The sequence below is a fragment of the Sarcophilus harrisii genome, chromosome 1 (assembly GCF_902635505.1).
Source record: "Sarcophilus harrisii chromosome 1, mSarHar1.11, whole genome shotgun sequence".
In the NCBI taxonomy this organism is placed as follows: domain Eukaryota; kingdom Metazoa; phylum Chordata; class Mammalia; order Dasyuromorphia; family Dasyuridae; genus Sarcophilus; species Sarcophilus harrisii.
Window position 1 is genome coordinate 584,621,283 of NC_045426.1, and position 11,685 is coordinate 584,632,967.

The following is an 11,685-nucleotide window of genomic DNA, read 5'->3' on the forward strand; positions in this document are numbered from 1 at the left end:
CTCAGTATAAATTGAGAAGTTTGGAAGATGGGATAGTTTCAGGGAAAAAATAATTAAAACAATTATCTAAAATTTCAACTGAAGTATCCCTAGGTCATATAGTTTGTAATATTCAATAGACAATTAGTGATGCAGAACTGAAGCTCAGGGAAGAGACTGGGGCTGGAGATAAAGATCTGGGAGTCATCTGCATAAAAGTTAAACCTATGGGTAAGTTTGAGATTGATTTTTTCTTTTGGATTTGGGGAGTTTATTTTGTCCAGTTGCTCATCCTTTTCTGAATAGGGTTAAATTCTATCTCACCAGAGGGCCTGCTTAAATTTCCTCAGAATAGCTGTTTGGTCAGAATGAATCTTGAAAAAGATTTTGATTGACTTATGCAACTGTATCCATTGTAAAGAATAAAAACAGGGGGACAGCTAGGTGGTGCAGTGGATAGAGCACCAGCCCTTAAGTCAGGAGGACCCCAGTTCAAATGTGGCCTCAGACACTTAACACTTCCTGGATGCGTGACCCTGGATAAGTCACTTAGTATCAAATGCCCCAGCAAAAATAAAAACAAAAAACTAACTAAAAAACAGGGAAATTCTATGAATAACTTGACAAAACTATCTGAATCAAGTCATGGGATCGGACTATAGACATTGATATTTGGGGCATAAGAACAAAATATCTTTAAAATGTTTGGGGTTTAAGAAATGAAGTTGGCCAAAGATTTAAATTTCTCAGAAACCTACCTGCTATCAATACTTTATGCAGGAAGAAAGTTAGAAGAGGCTGAACACAGTGAGCATTGACCAACAGCACAATCATTTAAGATGCTAAAAGTCATAACAGAATGTATGAAAGACAATGAATCAGTGCACGTGGATACACATCGGACATGCAAGACTAGCAATCGACTTTGACTAGAATCCAGAGTAATGTGTACAAGTTTTGGAAAAGTAGAATAATGTTTTGAAGAGTATTAACACCAAATACAGGAGTGTAAGTTTTATTCACTGGAAAAAAGGAAGTCATGGGAACTTGGGGAGCAGCAGATTCACAGGGTCAATCCTATGCTTTAACAATACTCTCACAAATTGTGAGAACCATGACTTGGAACAGGGAGAGATGGAAACAGGGAAGTCAATTAGGAAGTTATTGCCCTGGGCTAGGAGAGGCAATAGGGATCTGAAGTGCAGTCAGTGGTAGATGCTTGAATGGAGAACACAAAGGACACAGCAGAGATAGAATCAGCAAGACTTGGCAACTGATGGGAAATAAGAGAAATGATGTTCCAAGATACCCGGGAGAGTGGAAGGACAGTGTCACAAGAGTTAATAGAAATTTGGAAAAGGGATAGATAGGCTTGGAGGAAAGAAATTATCTTGGACATTCTAAGATGAATTGCCTCTGGTATACCTTACTGGAAATGCAAAGTAGATAGTGGAAAGCGGGTCTCAGATGCAAGTCACTTAACCCCGCTTGCCTCAGTTCTCGTTTGTAAAATAAACTAGAGAAGGGGCAAATCTTCCATTATCTTTGCCAAGAAAACTCCAAGGAAAAGTCAGACATGATTGAAAACAACAAAGAAAGGACTAACACAATTTAAAGGAATAAGTAGTCTTAGTTCTCTTAAAGAGATTAATCAAATTTCAAATGTGACAAAAAAAAATCAAGGAAGATGAGAACTGAGAAACTATCCACAAGATTTGGTAATTAAGAGATTGTACTGTAGAAATTGAGGTGAAAGAACTGGAAGCAGAGGGTATGCAGCTTTTTCTGGGGGGGAGGGGTATGAAAGGAGATGGGTAACAGCATGAGAGTTGGGGGGCTAAATAATGGTTTTAAACACAGGGGAGGGGGCAGCTAGGTGGCACAGTGGATAGAACACCAGACCTAAAGTAAGGAGGACTAATCTGACATCAGACACTTAACACTTCGTAGCTGTGTGACCCTGGGGCAAGTCACTTAACCCCCAATTGCCTCAGCAAAAAAAAAAAAGAACACAGGGGAGACATGGCCAAGTCTGCAGCAGCAAAAAGCTAGGCTAGGTGTTTTTCAGAGATTTCAAGAAAAGAGAGGTCACTTTGATTTGTAAAAAAAGAGAAAAGGAAATTCAAATTCATTCAAGTCTTAAGTTGAGGTCCTGACAGGTGGGGGTAAAGCTTAGTATGAGGCTTTAAGGAGAAAAAACTTGGGTATTTTTTCACTCTGGAGATTCAATTAAAAGGTTTGCTTTACTGCAGTAAGGGACCAGTTGAATATAACAAAGAGATAAAAGATAAAAATTTTGGATTCAGACGAAGCAAAAGATTTGAAATTGTCCAAAAATGGAAGGAACAGGGTGGTGGTGGTGGTAGTGATTTGCTTATCACTTAAGTCAAACCAGTGAGAATTAAACATTTGGCATTCTGCTCTGGGTAAAAGTTGTACTTTACAATTGTACATCTAGTATTCAACAGGACTTTGGCAAAAGCCTCATTTCAAGTGCTTATATCCACAATCTCAACATATGTATGCAGAGACACCTTTTCAACTTACAGTGGCTTAAGCTTACTAATGATACAGTATATCATTCATTCAAATTGACAAGGATTTGATAATGTTGGAGATACTGGGCCCCCAGAAAAACGCTTTAAGCAAACAAATCAATAGTCTGTATAGCAAAGAAAATTATTTATTGTAAACAAGATATAAAGTACAACATAAGAAATATTGTGCAAATCTTAAAGTAGTCACAACAATATTTGACATTACAATGAAATTTCTCTATAATGTTTCCCATGGGGCCAAGTTTTGAAACTGTATATTACGAAAAAATTTGAAGAGGTAATATTGCTTTTTGGCCTTTACCTGAATGTTTAAAACTAAACCTGATACATATAAAAACGCTAAAGAAACAATATAATGAAAAATTTCATTGTATATGCCAAACAGCTCACTTTGCTCTACACTGTGTATAACATCCACGATACAACAGGATATAATAGAAATACTGTTAATGAAAGTTATGTACTAATTATTCCCACCTCCCCTCTACCCAAAAAATTCCTAAAACAGGACAGATTTTTTTGGTTGTCCTTTTGTTAACTTAAACAACACCCCCCCCCCACTAAAACTTTCTAGTTCAATACAGCACACATTATATCCTTATTATATAAGAATTTTTTACTTATAATAGAACCATTTTTCAAAGAGTAACTTATTTTTGATGTCCCTTCTTAAAACTGCAAGATTTTTTTCATCTTCAGATAATTTTTTCACAAAGTGCAGCGTATCTCAAGAGTTTAGGGAAAACACAATGGCATAAACAATTTTTAATTTTTACACTGGAAATTGCAGGCAAACTAAAAGTTTAGATCATGAGATGCTTAAAAAAGTCATTTGTTTTAACTTCATGACTAAAGACAAAAAGTAAAACACAAGGAGCTATACATTAATAGAATTAAATTTATGAGGTCTCCAGTTTAGGTAGTCCTCTCCAGCCACAAATGGCTTTGTTTTGGCCAATTGTGGAAAACGGCCAGTACTAGTTAAAAGTTGACAACTGCATTCACTAACTATAGAGATACGAAGAAACAAGATAATTACGCAGCTAGGAAAAGATGACAATATTTGCAGTAATTAACGCAAACCAACATTCCATGTCTACTTCTGTACCATGTTTCTTTTTTGTCTATACTCTCTTGAAACCACAAAGTATTTTAAAAGGATCCCACTCAAAGTTGGGATCAAATGTGCTAACACATTAGGCACACCAATTCAAAAACTGTGCTGTCTGTTGTCCTGATCAGAAACCTTCAGAAGAAGGAAAGACTCTCTTCCTCCTCGTGTGCAAATGGAATCTGCCTTTCTGTGAATGCCCGGCCCCCATTCTGCCCGCATCTCTGCATTTTCTCATCTCTAACCCAGAGTGGGCCTTTGCCCCAGAAGCCCCGAGAGCCCTAAAGCATCTGGGCCGGAGTGGAAGCACTTTTACATCACTGCTGATAGTGGCTGTGACCAACATTAGTTCTGATGTTGTCTTCAGGTGCTCTTACTTTCACTGTGCTGTAGCAGGTGCTGCCGGGGAAGCAATGTCATTTAACTTGCTCACTTCCATCTGCCAGTTGGGGAGCTTCTTAGCAGACAGATGGCGACGGGCGTGCTTGGTCAAATGGTCACTCCTCATGAATCGCCGATCACACATAGGACAGGCAAACTTCTTTTCACCTGTGTGTGTTCTGCGATGTCGCGAGAGTTCATCTGAGCGGGCAAATTTCCTTTCACAACCTTTCCAGCTACAGCTAAAAGGCTTCTCTCCTAAAACAAAAACAGACAAATCATAATTAAAAAAAAAAGCAAAAACAACCTAGAATGACTCAATGTCATCTATGCATTTTATCGTATCTGTGACATAGAAAAACTACATGATGTGGTCGGATGCTTTTAAAGCCCATTCAAAAAGAAATGCTACTAATGTTGCCGGTGCAAAACTTCCAGATTACCTAATCACATCCCATCACATGTGCCATGTAAAACTGCAAGGTATTTCTTATACATAAGTGACCCCAGGCTAAGACAAATCAGCTTTTTCAATCATGCACATAGTTTAAAGATCAAATTTTCTACGAGTTACTGCTATGCTTACAGTACTATTACAACATGCCTACAAATGTGCCTCTGTTGACAGTCAACAGAATTATAACTAAAAATCTTTTTCTAAGCAAACAAGACCTAAATCAATCAATACCTGTATGTGTTCTCATGTGGGCTTTTAAGTGAGAACTTTTAAAATAAGTCTTTCCACATCCTGGGTGACTGCAAATGTGACTTCTTATCCTCAGCGAGTCAATCTGTGCGGTCACTTTTGTCGTAGAAGGGGCAAAACCTGGAGCAGGAGCAATGGGAGAGAGTCTGGTGCCATTTGGGCTCATCACTGAAGGTTTGGGGTTTTGGACCACAGACTGTGGCACGACAAACATGACAGCACCTTTAGGGACTTGTGTTCCCATAAACACAACAGGCTGGCAAAGGGCTGGCTGCTGACTAGGTGGAGTGTTAGGGACAACTGCTGTTACAACAGGGTTGTTTGTAGGGAGGGGGACCATCTGCGGGACCATCTGGCAAATGACTGGCACGGGCGGCACGCCGCTCGCTGACGCAGCAGGCGGGGAGACCAACACCGACTTCTGTTTTGGGGAGACAGGGAGTAGCGGGGGGCTACAGATGACAGTCTCTGAGGAAGGCACGGAAATGTCACCGGGAGCCGCCACCGCCTTTTCTTCGGCGTGGGCCCCCGCGGTGCTCTCACACTTGGCTCTGTTGGGTGACACAGCTGCACAGGGCACGTTTTTCCTCATCGTCTCAACGCTCAGGTGAGATCTTCTTTTAAAAACATTGTTCTGGTGCTTCAGCATCCCCGCGGCTTTCATGGGGCAGGTTCTGTGGTTGCACAGCTGGGCATCAGCTGTGTGACGAATCACACTCGTAGCCTGAGCTTTCAAAGGCCTCGGCGCCGCTAACTGGCCCTTATCATTCTCCTCAACATCCCCCCCTCGGAGAGGCTTTGAAGCGTCAGCAAATGACTTATAGTGTCCGGTAGATGGCGCTGACACCGCTGAATTGGGTACATGGGAGGCTTCAAAGTCTGATGGACTATAGGGTGGAGTCAGACACTGGGGAAAGAGAAATACAAATACATTAGCCAAAAACAAAGTGGCTCTTCTGTTACCAGCCCTGCAAAACATCTGCCACAGGCAACAACGTTAAGGGGTAACTCACAAATGCTGGTATGGCATGGAAGTCGGCTGTGCCAGGCAGCAAACCCTCCTCAGTTTCTTCGGACACATCAGAGGCTGGTGTGATTGGTCTAATTTCAGTGTATTTCTTGAAATCAGGCTTCCAACTGCAGCTCATGGACATAAGGGCTTCTACAGCCTCAAAATCACTTTTCTCTGTAGAATTGTTCCAGGAACATCTACCGTCTTTTGGTTTTTCAAAAATCATTTCTGCCTACAAAAAGACAAAAGGAGAAATTATCACTACTTTTCCCCAACTAAATGGGCAAACAGAATTGCAGCTTAATTTATGAAAACAAGTTATTTGAACACCACTTGATGTTAAAAGTTTTTATTCTTTCCTTCCCCGAGACAAATGAAATGGTTACTATCTTCAGGAGACTGAAAACTTATGTTAGATACAATAAAAAAACCTCACCATGTAGATATTCAGGGGTAAATATTAACTAATATAATGTCCAGGAGATAAAGTGTGCATTTGTGTTAACTGGACTTGTAAATCAAGAGACGGATCTGAAACCAAATGACTCACTATGGCCTTGGACAAAAGTTTAGGGTGCATGCGTGGTATTATTAATATTACCCTTTTGTGTGGAAAAAAAAAGGTGCAAAAATTCTGTGAGCTTTCTTCTCTAGTGTGAATTTCTAATAGAAAAAAAAATGCCTTTTTCTTATAGAAGCAGAATGGGTATATATAATGGAAAGAGGACTGAAGGTTTAGGGGTCCTAGGTAATATTTCTGCTTTATAAGTATATTTTAGATAATGGAGCTTCGATTCCTCATCTAAAATGGAGAAAATGGACTACATCGGGGTAGGGATGTCCTTGATTTTCACGCTATAGTACAATATGATTCTTTCTTTTGCATTCCTATGAACTTTGATATGCATTTATGTTGAGAAAGGGACCCAGGACACAAAAGGCTAAATAATCTTGGAGAATAAATTTAAAAAGAGCAAAAGTTTGGAAGTTATCTGTGGTAAAGGAGGTCAAATGTTCAGGAAGTTCCGGCTCTCATCTTATTTTTGCCCACCTGTAACCTTTTACTTTATCGATCACAAGAAACTAAGCATTACAAGATAGAATCAAGCCTTTGGAAAACTGAAAGCTGTCTTTCAAATCTTCACTTACTAGTACAGCTCTTCAGGTTTGGTTGGTTTTAAATATCAATTAATTGCTGTATCTTTTGTAATTTATGTAAGTTTCTGACTTTGAAACGTGATTTTTCCCTAACACTACTATTAAGGATGTCTTATTTGTCCCAAGACTGAACTCTCTTCCAACAATACTTAGTTTTAACAGCTTAAAACTTCACTGAAAAACAGGCTGGCTGAAGGAGGGGAAACACATCTGCAACTCCCGGGAAAGGGAGAAAGGAAGAACGAGAGAAGCGCGGGAGGCGGGGATTCCAAAACTGCCCGAGTGGGAAGGGAAAGGACAGGGAGGGGGCGGAAAGGGAGCGGGGAGCGGGGCAGGAAAGGGAAGCAGGGGAGGCAGACGGAGGGAGGAGAATGAGAGGGGGAGGGTAGCCGACGAGGGAGATCCTCTCCGGCTAGCTCAACCAGACGGGGCCGCCCTAACCTCGGAGGCTGGAGGGGTGATTCAGGGCGGAACATTCCTCACCGGTCGCACGTCCCCGTATCCCTCCTCTGCCATTGGTCCGTTAAGACCGGCGGCGTGGATGGGGATTGGCTGCCTCCAGAAAGGGGGCGGGAACTACTTGCAAGGAGGTGGGGGGTTGGGGCCAGAGGCATGTGAACAAAGCGTGATCACCGGCTGCTCCCGGACTGGCAGGAAACGTGAACTGGGAATTGCCGCGCGTTCACCTTTCACCTACTTCCTGAGACCGCAGGGGCCCAACCCGCCCCCGCGTCAGGGCGGGAGAGGGAGGAGGGGACTGAAAGTAGCCGCCAACCGCCCCGAAGTCCGCTCCGGGGGGAGGGGAACTTGCCGCACCCTCCCCCTCCCCCTTCCCCCCGCGCCTAAGGGAAGGAGGCTCCCCCGCCTCTTCATGCCTCCAGCCAGCCGCGGTTCCCTTAGGAACCGACAGAGGGGCTGGGCCTCACTTCCCAGCCCAACAGGCGAGGGCTGGGTCACCCGGGGACGAGAAGCTGCTCAGCTCCGTCGCCCTTGCAGCCCCCCTCAATCCCCGGCGATGGGGAGGGGCCAGAGCAGCCGCCGCGGAAACCATCTCCACCCCCCCAGCCGGGGGGACCCGGCGCGCCTCAGCCCCGCCCCCCGGCCCGAGCGCTGACCCCGCGGCCCCCACGCCCAGCCTGGCGGCTCCCAGATAGAGGCCGGGCTGCGCTCCGCCCGCCCCTCCCTCCCCCCGCCCCCGCCCCCGCCCCGACCGGCGTGGCTGGGCTGAGGCAGCGCCGAGCCCAGCCGCCGCCGCCCCCTCCGCCTCCGCCTCGGGACCTCAGACCACCTCGCAGCCCTCCAGACACTCCGAGGCTCCCCCTCCCCTCCATTTCCGGGAGGCGCAGCCCCCGCCACTCCTCCTGACAAGATTTCCCAGACAAGCGGCCCCCAGAGATGTTCCTCCTCCCAGACGGAGCGGAGCTCAGCCCCCACGCGGCGCGTCTCCCTACCACCCACGTCCCCCCTTCCTCATCTCAATCCCCCGTTTTATCTCGTCCCATTTACAAATGCCTTTCTGGTCCTCTGGCACTCCGCGGAGCGGCAGCCCGGAGGCTCCGTCTTTGGACGGCAGCTCCCCGCTGTCTCCCACTGCCGATCTGAGCGCGCTTGGAGTCCATTTGTGGCTACCGCAACTCCTACCCCCGCCTTGTTCCCCGCTCCAAATGTCCTGCAGCAGTCCCTTCCCGCTCATCGTCCGCCCCCCCCCTCCTCCTCATTCTTTAACCCTCTCTTCCTCATATGCTCCAATTAGGACGCCCCCCAAAAAACTTAAATGGCACACAGCCTTACACCTTCCCCTGAACCTGCAAGACCCCCACCGCCTCCCGGCTTACGTACCACCTCCCAGACACTAACTCAGTCCCCCCCCCCCATCTACCGCCCCCCGCCAATGCACCTGTCCCGGACCCTCCGGAATAATGGGGACCTCTCCCCACGCCCCCGCCCTTTCCTAACTGGGTAGCTTCTTCCCCTCACCCTTTCAGTCCCCATCCTTCCCGCTCCTCATTCCTGCCCCGGTCTCTCTGCACCCTTAGTCTTGCCTTTTATCCTTCCCGCCCCTTCAGTTATCTGCTCCGCGACCCCCCAAATTTCCCCCTCAGTTACAGGACCCAGGAAGCGATCCCCTCCGGTTTCTCTCTCCATCCCCACTTTCCCCGATGTCCTGGCCTGCAGCCCCTTCCCTTTTTCCCCTTCATCCTTCCTCCGAACTGCCTACCTGGGGCCCCAGAGTCCCAATACCTCTCTTCGTAAACTGGTCTCCTTCAGACCCCTCGTCTTCCCAACATCCCCTCCCCGGGTCAGTCCCCCATAAGCTGCTAGCTCCGTCAGCCAAGAGGCAGGAAGGCGAGCCCCCAGCCTCGGACTCTTAGAACCCCTGCGCTGAGACGTGCCAGGAGTAAGGGCTCGTCCGAGGGCCGTACACCCTTGAGGTCCTCTGGAGAAGTGGTAGCTGCAAAGGCGACTCACCGAAGGCTGCTGCAGGGAAGAGCCGAAGTTGAGCATGGCTGGCTGGTAACCCGCCTCGGAGACACGCTTACTGCTCCCGCCGCTACAGCGCTCCTCGCCGTCTGTCCACCCCCCCATTCAGGTAGCCGCTCAGCCTGCCTAGCGCCGCGGGAGGGGGCGGAGGCGGAGCCTGCGCTGGCCCAATCAGCTGCAAAGGTGTGTGAGCCGCCGACCAATGGGCTCTGGGGACCACGCGTGATCAGCGGCTGCCCGGCAGCGTGAAGCCAGTGTCAGTGGAGCGTGTACACAATCCCGGGCAGCGTGTTCCCCGGGCGCTACCCGGGGGGACTCCCTGCAGTCGCCCCACCTGGGGCGATGTCACCCCCCTCCGCCTTTCTCTGCCCCTTCTCCGTCCTCTCCGCCTAGGGGTCTCGGGGGAACGCCTCCGGGAGGAGGCTCGCTCTAGAGGTGGGCCAGCCGGGCCGCGGCGGGGCTCCCGGGGACCACGTGGGTGGGGAGAAGGAATTCCCCAGTTCGGGCCCAGCCGCCCCCACCCCCGTCTGTCCGCCCCGGGCCGCCCGCCTCCATGCCCCGCCCCGCCCTTGCCCGCTCCCTCTCCCGCCGCCCCCGGCCACGCCTCTGTCGGGCAGGCCGGGGTGGGGGGTGGGGTAGGGGCGCGGGGAGGCGGCCGCTTGGCTCGGCTGGCGGCGAGCGGGCGGCGGCGGTGCTGCGGCCGAGGGGGCCGGAGCCGAGTGATTTGCATTTAGAGGCGCCTTGGCTCTACATTAGTGAGGAGCTGGGCAGAAACCAGGTCCCAGGATCTCGTTTGTTTCATTTAGAAAGCATTTTCTGCTTGCCGAGTTGTGTCCTCCTCGGGAAAGGGGGAGGAAGGGGGCTGGGAGTGTCGCTGGTGCAGGGGCTGCCCGTGCCCCGGACGCGGCGGATCCCGCTACCTCTGGGGGCAAAGAGGGGCCGCGACCACGCTGTCTGTCCCTTTAAAACTTCTGAGTTTTTAGGGAGAGGAATTCGGGGGTGAAGCGCGCGGCGCTACCGGAGAGTGATCAGATGTTAGCTTTTTAGAATGGGAGTAGAGGGGACTGGCGGGAAACGTCTCGCCATTTTTGAACGCCGCGAGCCGTGTCCATACTGAACCCAGTTTTCAGCAGCACTCTCCTCACTGCAATATTTTAAGACCTAGGTCCATCTCCTTGTGTTGTAAACCTAAGTTCCGACCCAGCAAAACTAACTTCCCACCTCCCAGGGGTCGCCTGGGTGTGAGCCTGGGCTGTCACTTTGGTGTTCCCTGGACCCTCTAGCCCGGTGGGGAGTGTTTGGTTGCGGGGTATGGCTTATCACGTTGATCGGACAATAACTCCCTGGTAAATTTTACAGCACCTCAGGTCAGCCAAACCCCTGCAGATCCATGTATGTGAAATCTCCGATTTGTTTCAGACCCACACATTTTGACAGGCGTCTCATCAATCTTGGTTTTCTGAGCTTAGCACAGTGCCCAGCTGTTGGAGAACCTTACTTAGTAAATGCGAGTTGATTAAGTAGAATTAGTGAGTCCTCTTCTGTTCCTGAAACGTGGTACCTAGAGTTTTTCCTCACTTTGGCGATCTTTTGACCTTATATTGACGCACATCTACTATAGACACACAAATTCTGAGACTTGAAATCCAGTTCTGAAGGAAGACCAGAAGGAATACAGGCTAGCCTGGCAGTATTCCAGCTCTCAAGTTAAATTTAATATGTACTTAAAAAAAACAAAAAGCTGTATGTAATAGAAATGTTTAGTGCTCTACCATCCTTTTTCTGTTTTTTTTTTTTTATTAAATATGTTTATGCTTGACAATTTCACAATTACAATAGAATATTTAAATTTTTTAACATTATGTAAAATAAACATTCTACTTCCAGCTCTAAAACTGGCTTACATCACTGAGTTTCTCAAATTTTCACTTGCCTGATTAAAATGTTATGCTTTCTTTTCTGCCTATGGAGAGAAGAGGAATTGGGATATTTAGGTATTTAAAAGTTTTTTAAAATTAGATTTTTAAAATCTATAAATTGTTTTGAATATAGCAAGTATGCGAGTTAAGTCAAATATAATACATTTATTCAGTGCCAAAAGATGCTTGGGGAACTGTGCAGAAGAAACCTGAATGGGCTTCTATCATTGCCTCCCCCGAATCAGCTGGAAAGTTTCCAGCTAAATGGTGCCAGGCAATTTTTCCTTCCTTCCCCCTTCCCTTGTTTCTGTCTGCAGGGTTGTCCCTTATTCCAGGCTTCCTTCCGCTGTCTGCCCCATCCTGTTGATATAAGCAGGCTG

At 47.5% G+C, this 11,685-nt stretch overlaps 1 protein-coding gene across 3 annotated transcripts; it reads right to left on the reverse strand.

The window, feature by feature from the left end:
• Positions 1-2,639: 2,639 nt before the first annotated feature.
• KLF10 (Kruppel like factor 10) lies at positions 2,640-9,865 on the reverse strand. 3 transcript variants are annotated; one of them, XM_031947067.1, is made up of 4 exons: positions 9,375-9,865; positions 5,749-5,979; positions 4,718-5,642; positions 2,640-4,287 (listed from the first exon to the last, which is right to left on the reverse strand). In XM_031947067.1, the coding sequence occupies exons 1-4, from the start codon at positions 9,489-9,491 to the stop codon at positions 4,028-4,030; spliced, it is 1,533 nt and encodes a 510-aa protein (XP_031802927.1). In that variant the 5' UTR covers positions 9,492-9,865; the 3' UTR covers positions 2,640-4,027. The 3 variants fall into 3 exon arrangements, with proteins under 3 accessions (XP_031802927.1, XP_031802928.1, XP_031802929.1); XM_031947068.1 differs by lacking the exon at positions 9,375-9,865 and adding an exon at positions 7,389-7,963 and having other exon boundaries at positions 3,806-4,287; XM_031947069.1 differs by lacking the exon at positions 9,375-9,865 and adding an exon at positions 7,347-7,418 and having other exon boundaries at positions 3,806-4,287.
• Between the last annotated feature and the right edge of the window lie 1,820 nt (positions 9,866-11,685).

Bases quoted from the DNA above. Each gene is read 5' to 3' on its own strand.
- KLF10 (XM_031947067.1), bottom strand. From the start codon at position 9,491: ATGGGGGGGTGGACAGACGGCGAGGAGCGCTGTAGCGGCGGGAGCAGT. The intron at 5,980-9,374 runs GTGAGTCGCCTT...GTCTTTTTGTAG, and splicing joins CTTCCCTGCAGCAGCCTTCG to GCAGAAATGATTTTTGAAAA. The intron at 4,288-4,717 runs GTATTGATTGAT...TTTTTGTTTTAG, and splicing joins CCACATGAGAACACATACAG to GAGAGAAGCCTTTTAGCTGT.